The sequence below is a fragment of the Bos taurus genome, chromosome 2 (assembly GCF_002263795.3).
Source record: "Bos taurus isolate L1 Dominette 01449 registration number 42190680 breed Hereford chromosome 2, ARS-UCD2.0, whole genome shotgun sequence".
NCBI lineage: Eukaryota > Metazoa > Chordata > Mammalia > Artiodactyla > Bovidae > Bos > Bos taurus.
In genome coordinates, this window is record NC_037329.1 from 84,852,708 (window position 1) to 84,870,000 (window position 17,293).

The 17,293-nt window shown below is 41.4% G+C and overlaps 1 protein-coding gene across 2 annotated transcripts in view; it reads right to left on the reverse strand.

The window, feature by feature from the left end:
* Positions 1–17,293, reverse strand: part of HECW2 (HECT, C2 and WW domain containing E3 ubiquitin protein ligase 2) — a 446,473-nt gene that overhangs the window by 119,312 nt on the left and 309,868 nt on the right. For both annotated transcript variants that reach the window (XM_024981178.1, XM_024981179.2), the window contains 5 exons: positions 13,743–13,843; positions 11,422–12,771; positions 10,268–10,363; positions 946–1,096; positions 178–281 (listed from right to left, as the gene is read on the reverse strand). In XM_024981178.1, coding sequence (XP_024836946.1) covers positions 178–281; positions 946–1,096; positions 10,268–10,363; positions 11,422–12,771; positions 13,743–13,843 — 1,802 coding nt within the window. The remainder of the gene's footprint in view (positions 1–177; positions 282–945; positions 1,097–10,267; positions 10,364–11,421; positions 12,772–13,742; positions 13,844–17,293) is intronic.

Below are 17,293 nucleotides of genomic sequence, written 5' to 3' on the forward strand. Positions count from 1 at the left end.
ACTAAATAAAAAGTCAAAAATTAATAGAGGTGTCTGGTGAATTTGACTTTTTGAATTGGATTACTAGATCTTAATGAAGATCAGAAATCCTTTTAAAGAAAGCCTCATTTCTTGGAAACCCTTATTTGTTTTCTACTTTTGTAAGATTACAAAACACACCAACCCGCAGGCTCTTACCTGCACTGGCTTGGTGAAAGTCGGCTTCCTCCCCGGCCCCATCAATAGCATTGCTATTTTCCTCAGGCCTCTCGTTGGTCATGGTTCTGCGGATACTCTGGTATCTAAAATCAGGAGCCTAGAGTTAGATCACAGCAGCCTTGAAAACATGGGGCTCACCGCTGCCCCAGAACTCAGACGTTTTCACCATCTCCCCAGCCTGGGCCATTTCCTCCCCCAAACTCACCCCTCTACCTTCTGGGCCATCTGTTAAGTAAACCATTGAATTTAATGTCTTCTGTTCAAAGTTTGTAGAACATTTTCCTAACAAATTAATAAAACTTTTTTATTCTAAATTGTGGCCTTTAATCAAAGAAAACTAAATTCCCATATTGTTAAGAACAACTTTCGTTCCATAGCAATTCATTTTTGAAAAAGAGGGATAGATTTTAAAAGCTTAGGCAAATAATAAAGATGCATCACAAATGAAGATTCTAGATATTTAAAAAGCTATTTGGCTTCAAATGACAAATATATGTGCTCCGTTGTACTAAAAATCAATGCCTTGGGTTGATCATTACTTATTTCCTCTCTATAGTTTCCAAGCAAGCTGTGGATGTGTGCACTTAATACTTTTCAACCAAGAGACAGACAGTCAATGAAGTCTATGTATCAAGAGAGGCCACAGCTCCGCCTTAATGACAGGACACCCAAAGATGAAAGAGGCAACCGCGTTTTCCATTTCGCACATGTAAAAATTAGCCCAACCACAAAACTGCCCATCCTCACCGCCGGTTCAGCTGCTCCATCTGCTGTATGGAGTTGGACCTCTGCAGCACCTGCGGGGCAGGGGGAGCTGTGGGCCGCTGCCACGTCGTGGTTCTGTTTACATGATCCACGTAGAAGATCCTGCCGTGGCTGTCAATGCGCGCCTCCCAGTCTAAACAGCAGTAATGCATGGAGAGGGATTAGGAGGAGCAACTGAAGCATTGATGTGGCTCATTAAGCAGCACGTGTTTATCTCTCTGACATGCTATAATTTGGGGCTAATAACATATACCTGGCTGCATAATCCAGCAACCCCCCCCCCACCCCTAGTCCACACCAGAATGTGTTTCACCAGTCAGTAAACAGCTCCTGAGCGCAAAACCAACCCCTTAAAAAATTCCTGATCATGGGGGGGGTCCCCCTCAAACTGCCTCCAATGCTCATCCTTTACATATAAGTACCAGCATTTAAAAAATACTAGTTGTTATCATAATGTTTTAGATATTCACATCCAAATTGGTATTGATGTTTATTTTCACCAAAAAAAAGTGATTTTTCTGTTTTTTCCCTAACTTGGAAGAAAGATTCATAGCTGGAAATTTCCACATGCACATTTATACACAATTTTAATAGATGTAGTCTTCAGAAGAAATTGCTATCCTAGTTATCAAACAGTATCATTATCTATGAATTTCCATTTGCACTTTCCCAAAGAGGAATAAATTTCCAGAGCAAGGTTAATGACTTGTTTCCAACCTCAAATAAATACCATGTTTTAAAAGATTGTTTTATTTTATGTCTAAGCAATCCCATTAAATGTATTAGTCTTTGTTAATAAACATATAAGAGCACATTCAATAAACACAGCAACCAGACTGATCTTCAGGGCCAGACACCCTACCTCTGTGAATTCTCTAAGAGGTCATTTCCCTATTAAAATAAGGAGATCATGAGGTGATCTTTACAAAAGGCAACATTTTTAAGTTGACTGCAGTTGGGAAGGGTAATTTATATAGGAATATATGAAAACAGCAGAGATCTATTCTTTAACCAGGAAAGTTCTTTATATAATGCTATTTCTACGGCAAATATGTTTTGAAATTAATAAACACCTTTCTCTTGAACAGCTCTGTTAATATCAAAACTCTCCATGTGATCACATAGTTTATCAACAGAAAACATGGGTCTAAAACTAGGGACCAAGGGGAAAGTATGCTTGCTCCTGACCAGCTATGGCATTTACTCTGCAGGTGAGTGGAACGTGCATTCCAACAAAGTCTTTAGGATTGCAGAGACTGGCATGGTGGACCAGCCAGCACCAGAAGACCACTGAGGGCTGCCTCAGCTGGAATTGGAAAGATTTCCTTTTGTTGCTCTCAGCCTGTCATAACTTATGATATATGGCAAGGGAAAGAAAACTTGGGCTGAGGAAAAGCAGAACACTAGACAAAAAACAACTCCACGTCGTTCGTGCTCCAAGGTGACACAGACTCATGACGAAGCAGGCTGCCAAACCTGAATTATCTGGGGACAGCTACAATCTCATCAGTAGGACAGTTGCAAAAGACCGCGTGCTCAGCCTGCCATATGCGGTCAAAGGGTAAGGACATAAAAGCACGTTCAGGAACCATTTTTCAAACCCTTTGATCCATTCCATTGTTTTGCTCTGCTCTTCACATAGTTTCCCAGCTCCAAGATTCTGAGAACAAGTATTCCCACTGCATTCCTCTCTCATCAGAGCCAGGATGATTCAAGCACATGCTGTACGTCAAATCAAACGCACATGGAAACAAATGGCCATTCCTTCCCCCCAAGAATGTTTACATTCGCTTCCAATTTTTTAAAAATGTAGAATAGGTCAATTAGGAATAAAAACAGAATAGAAACCAACTAAAGGAAGCAGAGAGAGAGAGAGAAATATGCTGCCAAGCTCCCAAGATGAGGTTGTAACTAAAATTTGGCTCCAAGTTTTCTGGCATTTGAGTCAGAAAAGAAAACACACTGTTGCATACTTTCCATTTTCTGACAAAAGAAAATAAAAAATTAACTTCAAAGGTGGAACTTTTCCCTTGAATAAACTACATAAGAATTTACCCCATGAAACATGACCTGTATGAGGCCCATATGGATAGCAAAATGGAGGGGAATGGCTTTGAGGGAAAGGGGTGATCTCCAAATATATTCACTGCTATACCTTGCACACAGCATGTAACAAATGAACAAATAATTTAAATAAAGTATAGCTATAAAAAAGAATGAATCTTGTATTCACTTTCCACAAAGGCCAGGAATAACCTTAATTTGTATTTCAGTAAAGATATTTCTATACAAAGGGAAGAAGGACTCTGTGGGAGAGGGCGAGGGTTGGATGATTTGGGAGAATGGCATTGAAACATGTATATTATCATATGTGAAACAGATCACTAGTCCAGGTTCAACACATGAGACAGGGTGTTCGGGGCTGGTGCACTGGGACGACCCAGAGGGATGGGATGGGGAGGCAGGTGGGAGGGGGGTTCAGGATGGGGAACACATGTACACCCATGGCGGATTCATGTCAATGTATGGCAAAACCACTACAATATTGTAATGTAATTAGCCTCCAATTAAAATAAATAAATTTATTTAAAAAAAGAAAACAACTTCAAAAAATTTGCTTTCTTAGAACATGGGATGCTGGATGTACATTATGACTCTCCCTATCAAATATCGTATATTTACATTGAAGTTCTTACCTAAATCCCCATAAAGAGAAATGCTATTTTACTGGTCTTAAGTGGACTCTTGGCATTGAATTGGGAAAGACTGTTATGCTATTGGCATATTCGTGAACTAGACATCCACGCTTACCCAAGTAGTCGATACCCTTCCATCCAGGCAAAGACAGCAGAGGTGCCTATAGGAAGGTCAGTCCTCTATCATTATATATCAAAATTACTTTTCAGGAGGCAGGGGTATGTTGCTTTAACATACGTTTTCACATGAGGCCTGGTTTGTTCTTGGTTAAGAAAGCAAATTAGAACACGTTGTCCGACATAAGTTTCATTCACAGCTAATACTAAAATCAGACAGGCAGGGTTAGAAGACTGGGATCTTAGCATTTACTTCCTTGTCTTGCCACAATGTAAACTGGGGTATATAATCAGTATGCTGTGTGTGTTTGTGTGTGCACACACATGTGTTGAACTAGATTAGTAAATAGAAAGCCTGTAACTAGCCATGGCTTTGTCACACTTTCGCTACGTGATGTTCAACAAATTACTACACCTCTATGGACCACAGTTTCTTTTCCTGAAAAATTAGAGGACAGAAGTAAGCATTGCTAAGGTCCCTTTCATACTAAAATAACATGAGTCGGCAAATGACATGCATTTTACTACATTAGGTTCAGTAAGGACCTAGCACCATCTTATGTCTGGGCCAGAATTTCCAATATAGACTCTAAATCCATTCATACTTTTTGTCCAGAGGCTCTGGGGTCCTGAAAACCATCCACTAACTGCACTTCGGTCACTGCAGCTCCAATATTATCTTTTGTGCGTTTTGGTCTTCCACATAAGACTTCATTTCCATAAAGAGCTTCATGGCAATAAAAAGGTTTGAAAACTATTATGTAGAGAAATGTATCTCAAGGTATGAGGCTCTGAAAGTATGTATCAGAATCACTGTGAGGACTGATGTAAATGCAGATTCCCAGGAATTATCCTAGCTCTTCAGAATCAGACTATCTGAAGCCAGCATTCAGTTATCTACATTTTTAATAACCTTCCCAGGTGGTTCCTAAGCACACTAAAATTTAAGGAACACCCAAATAAATTAATAAAAACTTTAAAATGTAGCTAATTCACTGTACAAACCCACGGAGCTAATGCTGGACTTCTCAGAGGTCATGAAGTACAGGCTCACAAGAAACGAAATTTCAGTCTAAATACTCCAAACTGAAATCCAGGAGCAATGGGATACTTAGATACCCTGAAATTCAAATATATTAATAATATCCCCCTTTAAATAGCTGGACAATAAGGGGAAGTTGCAGAATTAGGAAGCGTCAAAATCTGCACCAAGCCACTGTCACAGTGTCTACTTCAGAGGCAGGAAGGTAGAGCAGGTGAGGTCTTAGACAGTTTCAACTTTTGGAATCAGACCATATGGGCACGGACCAGGGGGCCACCGTAAGGCCCCTCTTCATCTCATCATTCTTCTTCTTCACTCCTTTCACACTAGACTTTGGTCTCCACTGGACCACCCAGGTGATCAGACGAAGATGTGAACACATCTCAGTGAATGCTTTTAGGCTGGGAAGAATCAACGTCTAGACAGGATGAGTCACATCTCAGGGAAGCCAGTACCGAACTGTCTACATGAATCAAAGTGGTGAGAGGACCGTGAGCGGGGCCTGACTTCATTATAACTGGATTTAGGAAAATGAAACACCTGAGGGTTGTGAAGTAAACTTACAAGCTCACTATAAAAATGATAATAATCATGGTATCCTCACCAAAATGGTGAGATGACGAAGTTAAAATGAACTAAAGGTACTTTTAAGGAAATAATTAAGCTTTGTAATAGATGCTACAAATTTTTCCTTATTGAAACAATCAAGGAATTATGATACCATTTGTATAAAGTACAAAAGTAAGTTAAACTTGTCTATGCTTTTGGGAGTCAAGACAGTAGGTGCCCCAACCCTTTGGCAGTGCGAGTTAGAGACTGCAAGGGGGCACAAGGAACAAGCGATGTGGTGCCGGCGGCCCAAGTGGGCTCAGGTTGTGGGAATTTAGCAGGCGGAATGGGCTCTTTTCTGCATGCATGTTATGTTCGAATAAAAAGTTTAAAAAAATTAAAAATCTCAAATCTCTTAATATTCAGTTTTTAAGGAAGAAGCTTTTCAGATTAAAAGCATGAATTTTTTTTCTCGAAAATAACTTTAAGGTTCTAGAGACTGAGCCCCTAACTTTAAACAGAGTAGAAATTCTATAAGATTAATTGTACTTTTCACATTCAGTGCCTTCTTTTAAACCTTTATTTCAAAGGATGTTCTAATAACAAAAGTGCACAATCACACAAAAAAATGGTAACCATTCCCCTGTGTCTTTCCAGGGCTACCCCATTTGAACCCACCATATAAGTAATACACTAATCTAGATTCTATAAGAGTCCACTGTTCATCAGTGAATTATTCATCCCTATTCCTACCCTTTTGGGGGAAAAATATTTTTCAACAGCTTCCTATTGTCTCCAGTGCAGCCATGGGTTAAGTCACAATTATACTGGAGGCAATAAGAGAAAAATAAAATAGCTTTTCAGAAGGGGCTGAGCTGACCATTCTTTTTTTCTCACTCATCTTAATGCTAAAAAGACCAAGATTCGTCATGCTGATAACACTGAGTGGGCTTCAGCCCTGAATGGCCTCCAGCTGCCAGCCTATCAATCATCTCAGAAAAAGATACAGCAGATTCTTAAGGCACTCAGTACATATTCAACTCAACCAGCTTCCCTGCAAAGCTCTCCAAGAGTGCCATGCCTGGTTCTTTTAAGAACCAGAGCTTTCTTATTTTGTATGGCTCACTGGAATGTCTCTCAACCAGTTGGGGTTATATAGCCTGTAAGGTCACAGCACAGGGTCCATGGCCTAAAGCAAAAATAAGAGTTTAAGAACCAATCAGTAGATCATTATTACAGCCGAGGCAGTCTGTACTAAGTCCAAACCTGCTCCCTGATCCTGAGACGGGAGGAAGAAGGCTGGAAGAAGCAAACACAGCAGGAAACCTGCGCTACATAAAATGAGATCAAACAGATGTTCGGAGACTAAGTTATAACCCTGACATACAGATGACCACACAGTCAGCTTTAAGACTGAAGAAGCATGGCAAGGACATCTCTGTATCCCCTTAACTGAGTTTGCAAATCTTCAGAGAGAAGCAAGCTTTATTGGATGGTCTCCTCACTGTATGTTAGTACACACATATTTTTAAGGCAAATATAAGCTAAAATAGCAACAATAATAATAAGGAAGAAGAAAAAAAGAGTCAAGAATGGGGGGATCATGCTTCAGGACCCCGTCCTGCAGGTGTGGGGATGACATACACAGAGGAAAAAACGCTTCTGAATCCAACACAGATGCTTAACAGACCAAACCCATCTGCACCAAAAGATGGTTGCTAATACTGTCACCGTCACCGCTTTTCTTCTGTGTGAGGGGCCTCCCAGGAAAGGTTCTGCTAAGTAACTTTAACCTGGAAAGAAAAGAAAGCTAAGCATCTTTTCAGTCTTCCTAGCTCTGCCCTCAAAACACAACATAAAGTTTCAGAGCAGTACCCAAACTCTCTAATTTCAGGTGTTGCCTGGGCCTAATACCAAAATATGTCACCACTTTGCCACTAACCAAGCTTTCAGAATTTACTTTCATCTACCTATACAGTAGTCCCTATCATTATAATCTTAAATCATAGAGGAGGAAAAAATATTTGAGACTGTGTCTCAACTTCTGTGTGTGTTAGCTGCTCAGTTGCGTTTGACTCTTCCAACCCATGGACAGGGGCTCGCCAGGCTCCTCTGTCCATAGAATTCTCCAGGCAAGAATATTGGAATGGGTTGCTATTCCCTTCTCCAGGGGATCTTCCCGACCCAGGGATCAAACCCGGGTCTTCTGCATTGCAGGCAGATTTTTTACACTCTGAACCACCAGGGAAGCCCATCTCAATTTTTATTAGTATGAAATCTTAAGTTACTTATCTGGGTTTTGCTTTCTCCATCTATAAAGAATCAGGTCAGTTGATTTCTACCCATTGATCTATAAGTTACAGATAAGACTTTCTTGACCTACGTCACAAAATTGTTACAAAGAATTTTTTTTTTAAACATTTAAGATGCATTGTAAACTGTAAAGCACTACATAAGTTTTAGGTATTACAATGCATGCATGCATTCTAAGTTGCTTCAGTCATGACCAACTCTCTGTGACCCACCAGGTTTCTCTGCCTGTGGAGATTCTCCAGGCAAGAATATTGGAGTGGGTTGACATGTCCTCCTCTGGGATCTTCCCAACCCAGAGATCGAACCCATATGTCTCTTACATCTCCTACATTAGCAGGCAAGTTCTTTACCACTAGCGCCACCTGGGAAATCCCCAGGTACTATAATAAGTAATGTTAAAAGTATAACCCTAACCTTAAAATATCTTACCAGGTCATTTAAGAGACTGACCAACTGCACACTCCAAGTGGACCCCCTTAGCTGAGGCTCCCATGAGACAATGTGTGAATGCAGAATGCCATAGCTCTAAGTTAGAAGCATGGCCAGAGACTGCTAGCAGCAGAGCTGTCCAGTGAGGAAAGGAAGGCAGAGAACTGGCCAGGACAGGACAAATAACACAGGCAACCAAGTGATTAAATAAACTGTCAATAGATGAGACAGACTGGGAATAGGAGAGAGCAAAGCAGTGTGGGGACGGAGTTTGAACAGTAATCAGGTATGCTCAGACATAATCTATAACTGATTCATGATAGTTTAAAACCCTAAATTTGCAAGTTAATAATACATAAGAAGGAACAACTCAAGAATTTTCCTCCTGTTCATCAGTTACTCATTAAATTGGATATACTACTAAGGTGCTTTTCTCATTTTGGATATATTAAGTTATTAAAATGAACAACCAACTGTTAATTTCTTTAAATCCTAAAATTTTAGTATTACATCTGTGTAATGCAAATACCAGTACTGAAACAAATGCATGGAAACAGCACAAAGAGAGGACGTAATTTCAGCAGGAAAGTACCCGTCTTTCTTAAATACAATCTAGAGACCAAATTATGAGTCCAACAGAATTCAGATGTAGCCAGGAGTCTACAGCCACACCACCCTGAATGCACCCGATCTCCTCAGAGGCAGCCAGGAGGGCGCCATTTATCCATACACTGACGCAACGCCATGCCTCATGTCCAGGTGCCTGAAACTCCAATTACTTATTATTAATCCACATACGCATGTAAGCAAGCTCTCCCACAATTCTCTCCTGATGTTTCTAATTCAACTTTATCCAATTATATCTATATATCACCCAGGAATATTTTTCTTTTTCTGCCCCTAATGTTTTCTGCAAGGGTAAGTAATAAGGAAGTTTCCCTCCCCCACCTCCAACCTGCTTAAGACGACCCAATGGCTAATTAATCTCTTGGCTTACTTTTTAAAACTGCTTAAAATATATGTTTCCTATGAATAATCACCCTCAGTTACCCAAATATATGAACAAGGGGAGGATTTGTGCACAACAGTATTTCCAAATGATTAATTTAATATTTCTACAAATTGCTCATAGCACCTTTCAGCTCTTTTGTCAGAATTCGCCCAAACTAACCACTCAGCATTTTAGCCTTTTAAATGCATACTCTCTCTCCCCTCTTATGTCCTACCATTTTTAAAACACAGAGAGCCAAAAGGATCAGCTTCTTGCCATGATCATATATAAGAAAGTGAACAGAGAGGTGAATCAGAACGAAAAGCAATAAGGCAGAAAGATGTATTTTCCAGTATGTTCTTAAATGCAGTATTTACTATTATTAATATCATTGTTTACCAAAATGCTTTGTTCTCACAGAGTAATATTGCTTTAAGGGATTATAGAAACTTAAATAGAGTTTAAATTACATCCAGCTGATGATTGGCCATGGGCATCACTCAGCTCTCTGAATTTAGGCTGCATAACTTTCCTAGCATCCCTAGTCCTCACCCATGTCTCCTTTAAGTGCTATGTGTTTCTTGAAAGTGAAGGAAATGAAATATCTTTCAAATCCCCAGATAATCATCATACTCCCAAAAAAATAGTAACTTCTGAAATTAATAACACTTCTCTGGATATCCCTAAGAGAAAAAACAGGACCTTGTACTTAATAACTTAAAATGTTACAAATAAATAAAAAACAGTATAATACATGGAGCTAAAGCTTTTCTAAGAGATTCTACCTATTTGTTACAATCTCTATATGTGTAATAATTGAAATATTTGTGTAATGATTAATTACACAATAATTGAATATTTGTGTAATAATTGAAAATTCATGCCGTCATTAGGCAAATTTAAAGTTTTTCTATTGTATACCCAGTTGTCCATAACACCTGGATTTCTTTCCCTTTATTTACTCTCCCCAGCTGCCCTTTCATCTGGTGGAACAGTGCCAGCCGGGAGACGACAGCTAAGCACTTTCCAGACTGTATCTGCTCGGTCGAGTGGCAGCTGCCAGCTCCCTTCTTCTGGGGTCCTGGGCATCTATCCTTTAAGTCCCGTGGGTCCTATCACCCTTGAACCCTTTGGTCAAGGTAAGCCCTTTAGTTAGCAGTTCCTCACTTGGTGGGAGAGCCTCGTCCACCCTCTGGTACCGGCTAACATCCTGGCGAACTGAAGGCAGCGATCGCAGTGGCTGGTGGCCGTTGGATTGACAACCTAGGATTAAAGGTAAACAGTTACCTAGGTATTGTTTTCCCTTTCAGTGTCAAAACAGCCCTTGTAAAACAAAACAAAAAAAACTTTACATAAATCCTGGGGCCAACCACATCTCCCATCCCTCCCCTCCTCTGCCTGTTCCCACGCTGGCCTCGGTCCTAGTCATGCACCAAAGCTTTAGGGTCACACAGTGACCTCAAGACAATGAATGGAGAAAGAAAATATGGAGGAAGAAAAAAAAGGATACTTTAGGTAGCAAATAAATTACGGAATAAGAAAATCATTTCTATTTCTGAGTCTATGCTATTTAGGCATATGAAATTATCCTCGGACTTTTTGATGCATCTATAACAGAACAGTTTGAAGGAATCATTCTACCAATCCACATTCACTGAGACAGAAAGCAAATTTTACATGTAAGCTTGCATCCTCAGACACTCAAACAGCATATTTCCAAGTGTCAGAACACATCACCTAACTTAGTAGACATTTCTTATACTGCAGAAGGCAAAAAATGACTTTTGACGCAAAGCACACACGAACCTTCTGTTTTGAAGCTTCGTGCAATAAGGAGCGACTTAAGATGTTCCAGAAAACCTCACAGATAATACTGGTAGATGCTGCCAGCCTGTCTGGCTTTGTATCTACACACCTGGAAATTCCTTATTAAAAGCTTCTTCACACTGCCCAGATGAGAGGACCGAGCCCTGGGCACATGAATGCCACGGTGCACAGCATGCACATGTGCAGTTTGCTCCTGTTTATCTGCCCTTAGGCACTCCAGGCCTCCAGGGCTGTATGGACCACAGGCTCCCCCACCCAACAGGCCACTTTCCTAGGGAAAGCAGGTGCCCACATTGATACAGAGCCTTGAAGTCCATTATTTGACAGCCCTCTTATTTCAGCAGTAGAAGATCCATTAAAAAAAAAAAAAAAGCTGTTGAACCCAAAGGTGAAGAATTCAGCTAATATTTGACCTGCAGCATAATTTACATTGAGGGACAACCCTCTGAGCAGGTATCCCTGAGACACAGGCCACATTGTCTTCTACATCCTACCTCCAATCGCGCCTTCCTCCTGGGCGGTGGCCCCTTCACAAGCCCCTGGGGTATCCCGAGCAGCACCCTCTTCTTGGGGCTGGCTCTCAGCAGCAGCAGCAGCTCCCTCCAGGCTCCCCCTCCGCTGCCAGACCTCCCCCACCTCCTCCTGGTCAGGTACAGTGGTTGATTCTGACCCTGGCCCTTCCTCCTCTCCACTGGGCACCTGCACCACAGGTAAGGAACCAGCAGTGCATATGGAATCCTGGGACCCTTCAGCAGGGCCACTGCTGGCGGGCTCTGCTGCACAGGCTCCATCTTCCTCCTCCTGAGAAGAAAAGGCTGGAGTTTCAGGAAACCGTGCGCTCTCAAGAGATGAGCACCGTGTCTCCACCGAGGAGAGCTGCGTGGTAACACTCTCATTGCAGGAGCTGTCAGCCCCTTCCAGGTCACTCTCTCCCTCGGGCCTGGTGCTGGCCTCGCTCACACTCTCTGTCCTGGCAGGGTCACTGGGCTCTGTTTCTGAGGACACCTGGGAAGGCTCAGACCCCTGATCAAGGGACTCTGTCTCACTGACAGCTCTTCGGCTCCCCCCGGACGTGTCAGAAGTGCCCGTGTCAGCTCCACTTGTGGGCTGATCCACCTCCTGAGAGCCACACAATTCAGTGCTGCCCTGGTCCACACTTGGTTGAGATTCTGGGCCATTCTCGCTTTCATCTGGGACCGGGCCTGAGGGTAAAGAGGTCTCTGCAAGCTCTGGAAGATTTCCTGGCTTATCCTCAAAGGAAGCAGCTTCATTAATGGAGGCTTCCTCAGTCTCCACTGGGTTGTCTTCTGCCTTTGTCTGAGATGCCAGGCTCCCATCATCAGTTCTTGATGCCCTGCTAAACATGATCAACCCTCCTTCCTCCTCCAAGGAGGATGGATAGCCCAGGTCTTGCTGGAACTCGTGGTCTTCCTCATCTGAGTCAATATGAAGCATTGCATTGAGTCTTGTGTCAGTGGGAAAACTACTCCTTAGCTTTGGAGAGGCTCCCACGGACCTCTCCGAGCAAGTAGCTGCACCTGACCTAGAATGGCCATTGTGTTCAATAGCATCTAAATAATCATTGAGTGAATCCTGACGTCCTCTGGGAGGTGAGGTCCTTGAAGAAGTAGAAGTTAATTCTTCTGTGTCTATTTCCAGAGTAGAACTAGTCCTGAGAGAATGCTTGGGTGTCCCATCAGCACTTTCCTCAGAAACTGGTCCATTGGAACAAACTGGGCTGTCGTGATGGCCCCCTGGCATGTCCTCCTCATCAGAAGGGCTTCCTAGGTCTCCGTTCACAGAACTGACTCCAAGTATTGTGCCAACAGCTTCTGGAGAGGCATCTGAAGGAGGAAACAGCATTTATAAAAACAAAGGCATTATTACATATTAACTTTTAATATCCTAATCCTTTGCCACCAATCAGTTCAAAGAATTCAGTCATCCCACTGAGGGCTCTTCACAGCAAGGGTCCCCAACCCCAGGGGCACACACTGGAAAAATCCACACAGCAGAAGGTGAGTGGCAGGCAAGTGAGTGAAGCCTCATCTGCACTTACAGCCTCTCCACATCACTCACATTATGCCTGAGCTCCGCTTCCTGTCAGTTGTGGCATAATAAATGGAATGCAATTGAATTATCACAAAGCCATCCCCCATATCCCTGGTCTGTGGAAAAACTGTCTTCCATGAGACCAGTCCCTGGTGCCAGAAAGGCTGGGGACTGTTTTACAGTTATCACCAACTTGCTAAGATTCACTACTTACTACTAAACAGGTACATATATTGCTGGTCAGCGTAACACATGAGGTTTTACATGTTCACTGCTGCTGAAAATTCCACATCCCAGTTTCCAAACACAGATAAAAACCTAAGTGAGATTTTTTTTTTTTAATAAACAGGCTTTCATATCTATTTGGAAAACTTCAGCAGGTAATCATTCGATAGCTATTTTATGTTCAGAACAGGACACAAACAATTCTATTCAAATGTAAATTGACAACAGAAAGTGAAAGTGAAGTCACTCAGTCATGTCCGACTCTTTGCGACCCCGTGGACTGTAGCCCACCAGGCTCCTCTATCCATGGGATTCTCCAGGCAAGAATACTGGAGTGGATTGCCATTTCCTTCTCCAGGGGGATCTTCCTGACCCAGGGATCGAACCCAGGTCTCCTGCATTGCAGGCAGATGCTTTAACCTCTGAGCCACCAAGGAAGCCCAAAACTGACAACAGATTAAGATTCAAATGTAAACTGGCAACAGAGTAAGATTTAACAAGTTCTACCTACAGTGATGTATTTACACAGATATCTCACCTTCATGCACAGAAGATGTGACCTCCACTCTGAACTGGAGGTACCCACTCACATGGTCAGCTGGGAGCCTTCTGCCAAGGTTGTAGCTGAGCATCTGGTCACTGCAAGAATAGAAATGGTTCTTTGATCCTACTACTCTGCTGTCAGGCTTCATCTTCTTCCTACAGACCACCCCCTAAACCCCACGTATTTCTCTTAAAACTTTCATACTCATGAGAAAGTGAAAAGGCAAGTTAGAGTCAACGTAATATTATTCATTTGTATAAATGAACACTTATAAACCCAAGGATAAAAGGGAACCTTGTCACAAGGAAAATTATTAGTAAATGCAATACAATACAAAATGCAATACAATGTTGCTATGATTTTTTAAAGGGCACTGATTTGTTCTCCTGATCACTGCTAATAGTGATCAGGAACAGGACATTTTAAAAGCCATCAAGGAGCTGGAAAAGGCCTAAAATTTTGAGTGTTTCCTGACTCAAGTGTAAATGAATAGACGGCCTGGTTCCTTAGCATTTAGCATGAGGCAAGACTACTGGAGTGGGTAGCTATTCCCTTCTCCAGGGGGGATCCTCCAGACCCAGGGATTGAACCAGGTCTCCCACATTGCAGGCCGATTTCTTACCAGGGAAGCCCCTCTAAAAAGACAGGCACAGGGAATTCCCTGGTAGTCCAGTGGTTACAACTCCGAGCTTCCACTGAAAGCTCAGCAGGGGTTTGACCCCTGGTTGGGGAACTAAGATATGCCATGTGGTGTGGACAAAAGAAAGACAGACAGAGGTAAGGGTCATCACATGGAGGGCACAGAGCTGCTACATTCTGAAGAACAGGAGTGGGGAGTTAGGAGAGAGCCGTGTGAGAACAGGCCAGGCTCTGATAGCTGCTCCGGCTGTGTGAGGGGCAGAGGGCTGCAGCACCTCCCCTTTCTCATTTGTAGAGTAAGGGGCTCGCTCTTGGCCCTAGCTTGGTGGGAGTGACTATCACCGATTCTCTGGGCAACTTGTGAGCGATACTGATGGGATGGTTGGAGAAGCTGGCTGCACCACCTGGTGGGGTCTTGTTGCCATACTGGCAGGTGGACTGGAGGGGCCCACACCACTGGACCTGCCTAGCTTCTGCTCCATCTTAGCTCCAGGCTCAGGCTATTGGCTTCCTTGAGGATGAAATAGTTGATATATTTAAACTCTGTGTTTATTTATCAAAGTCAAATACAATTACATCATTTCCTTGTATGCAAGCAACTTTCATTCTGAATCTGATGCATTCTTAATTAAGGAAAATAATCAGAGGGATAGGACCAAATCACACCATCTCTGCTCTCACACTGCCCTCTAATGGCAACTTTGGGTGGAAAACACAAGGCCTCCACATAATACTTGAACCAATGTAGAGTTCAGAGCCTCTAGTCCCTATTGATTACTAATCTACACGACTATTTCCCTTGTTCTCTACCTCCTCGGCATAATTTTAAATAGATGTTACCTGTTTAAAAGAACACATGCTAATGTAAAATCCCAGTTCAGCTCTTATGAATTTCTTTGGCTTAATACAAAGAATGTCCTAAAACAATAAGATTGTTTCTTTTACTTTTTACTTTTTCTTCCCTATAAATCTTGTAATAAATATTTGATTGATGCTCTTAAAATGCTTTGTTTCCCCCATCTGAGTGCTAACACCCTAATAAGGGCTTTGCATGCATCATCGCCTTCCATCCTCCCTATGAGCCCGGTGGTGGCCCTGTTTTCTAGAAGACGAAGTTAAGGCCCAGGGAGGATAGGTAACTTGCCCAAGGCCAGACAACAATTAAAGTGACAGAACCAGGATTAGAACACAGATATTTATGACATAGAAGCCCCTGCTCTGTAGGCCCCAGATCATATCTCATTTTATGAGCACTTTCCATAATCCTTGGCTGCTTTAAGTAGCATGGATTTTAATGATATTTACTCATGGCTCATCCCAATGCATTTGACATCACAATGTTTTGTGTACTTAAGCTGGTATTTTAAGAAGATTTTTTCCTGTAAAGGGATGTTTTGGCATTAACTATTAGATGATACAAGTATGTTAACTGCTATTACATTAGAATGTTCTAATAATTCTACAATGACTGCAACCTGCATAACAGAAGTGATGTCTTTTTCCCTGACTGCTTTTTCCTTTCCAGCATTTAGACAGTGCCTGACATGCAGAGATGCTGCCCCTCTGTCCACTAATCCATGAACCCAGCAGCAAACCACCTGAACCTGCTCTCAACAAGGTGGTCCTCATCCATCTCTTTGGACATTTGGTCTTGGAATGATAAAATTTTCCCTTCTTTGCTAAAATCAAATTGACTCTCCTCTCCTCCTCTTTGAACAATAAAAGTAAAGTGTTGGTGCTGATGATGAAGACTTAAAAAAGTGATGGATTTTAGCTAGGAAGTAAATGATTAGCAGGGATTCTAAGAATGGGATCCATTCTTTTGCTCATTATCATATTCTAATACCCAAAACAGTGTTTAACATTTAGTAGATACTATATGTATACACATCCACATATTTGTTGAATAAATTTAACAAATGAGACTCTTTACTTTGAAAAAAAGATTTTTAATAGGTATTAGTGCTGTTTTTCACCCAAACTGACAAGATACTCAACTCTACAATCCCTAAGAACAGGAAAGACTCCCTATTCAGAAATCCCAAGTCAAGGGGGTTTCATCTTTGCTGAGTGACTGCCAGGGGATTCACCTATTCTTTCTCAGTTTCATCTGACTCATCCTGCCTCTTTCCTGTGATAGATAATTGTGTACCCTATATTATATATTATTATGGTATATAATTATAAAGACTAAGTGCCAAAGAACTCCCACTGCCTGACTGAGACATTTTCTCACTAGTGTAATCAGAGCAAATGACAAAGCATGGGAAAGTGATGTGCTCTTTGGACAGAATGCAAGCCACTTTCTGAAAAAAATGTCACATTCAAACCAATACTCTTGAAATAGGTAATCAGTAAGGAGTTTCAGCTCATCCTATAAAATTTTACCATATGAAACTTCAATTACTTCAGAGAACTGCAGTCTACAAAAAACATAAGTAAAGAAAACTCATTATTTTTCAAGATGTATCAATTACTTGATAGAAAGTAATAATCAGATTAAAAATATATTTAGATGCTAAGAGCAGATATACTAATATGTAGTATCATATTTATTTAATAAAGCAAATCCCTAAGTATCAGGCAATGCTTTTAATATACTTGTGTGGAAATACTTCATAATTCTGGCATATCACAAATTCATGCTGGACTTCCTTCCAGTACACACAGAATCCATGCCAGGCAGTATTATGTGTCCATTCTTTAAAAGACTGAATGAAAGTCAGCAAGTTAACAGGAGATTAAAGCACTATTAAAGCTTTATTTTTCCTTGATCATTCTTATGGGTATACATAAATGAATACTTCTTTTATATATATAAATTATATGATTATACGTATGTAAATTAAATTATAAGCATATTATACTTCCAATAGTTAATTCTCACCAATTATAATTTTTCATTT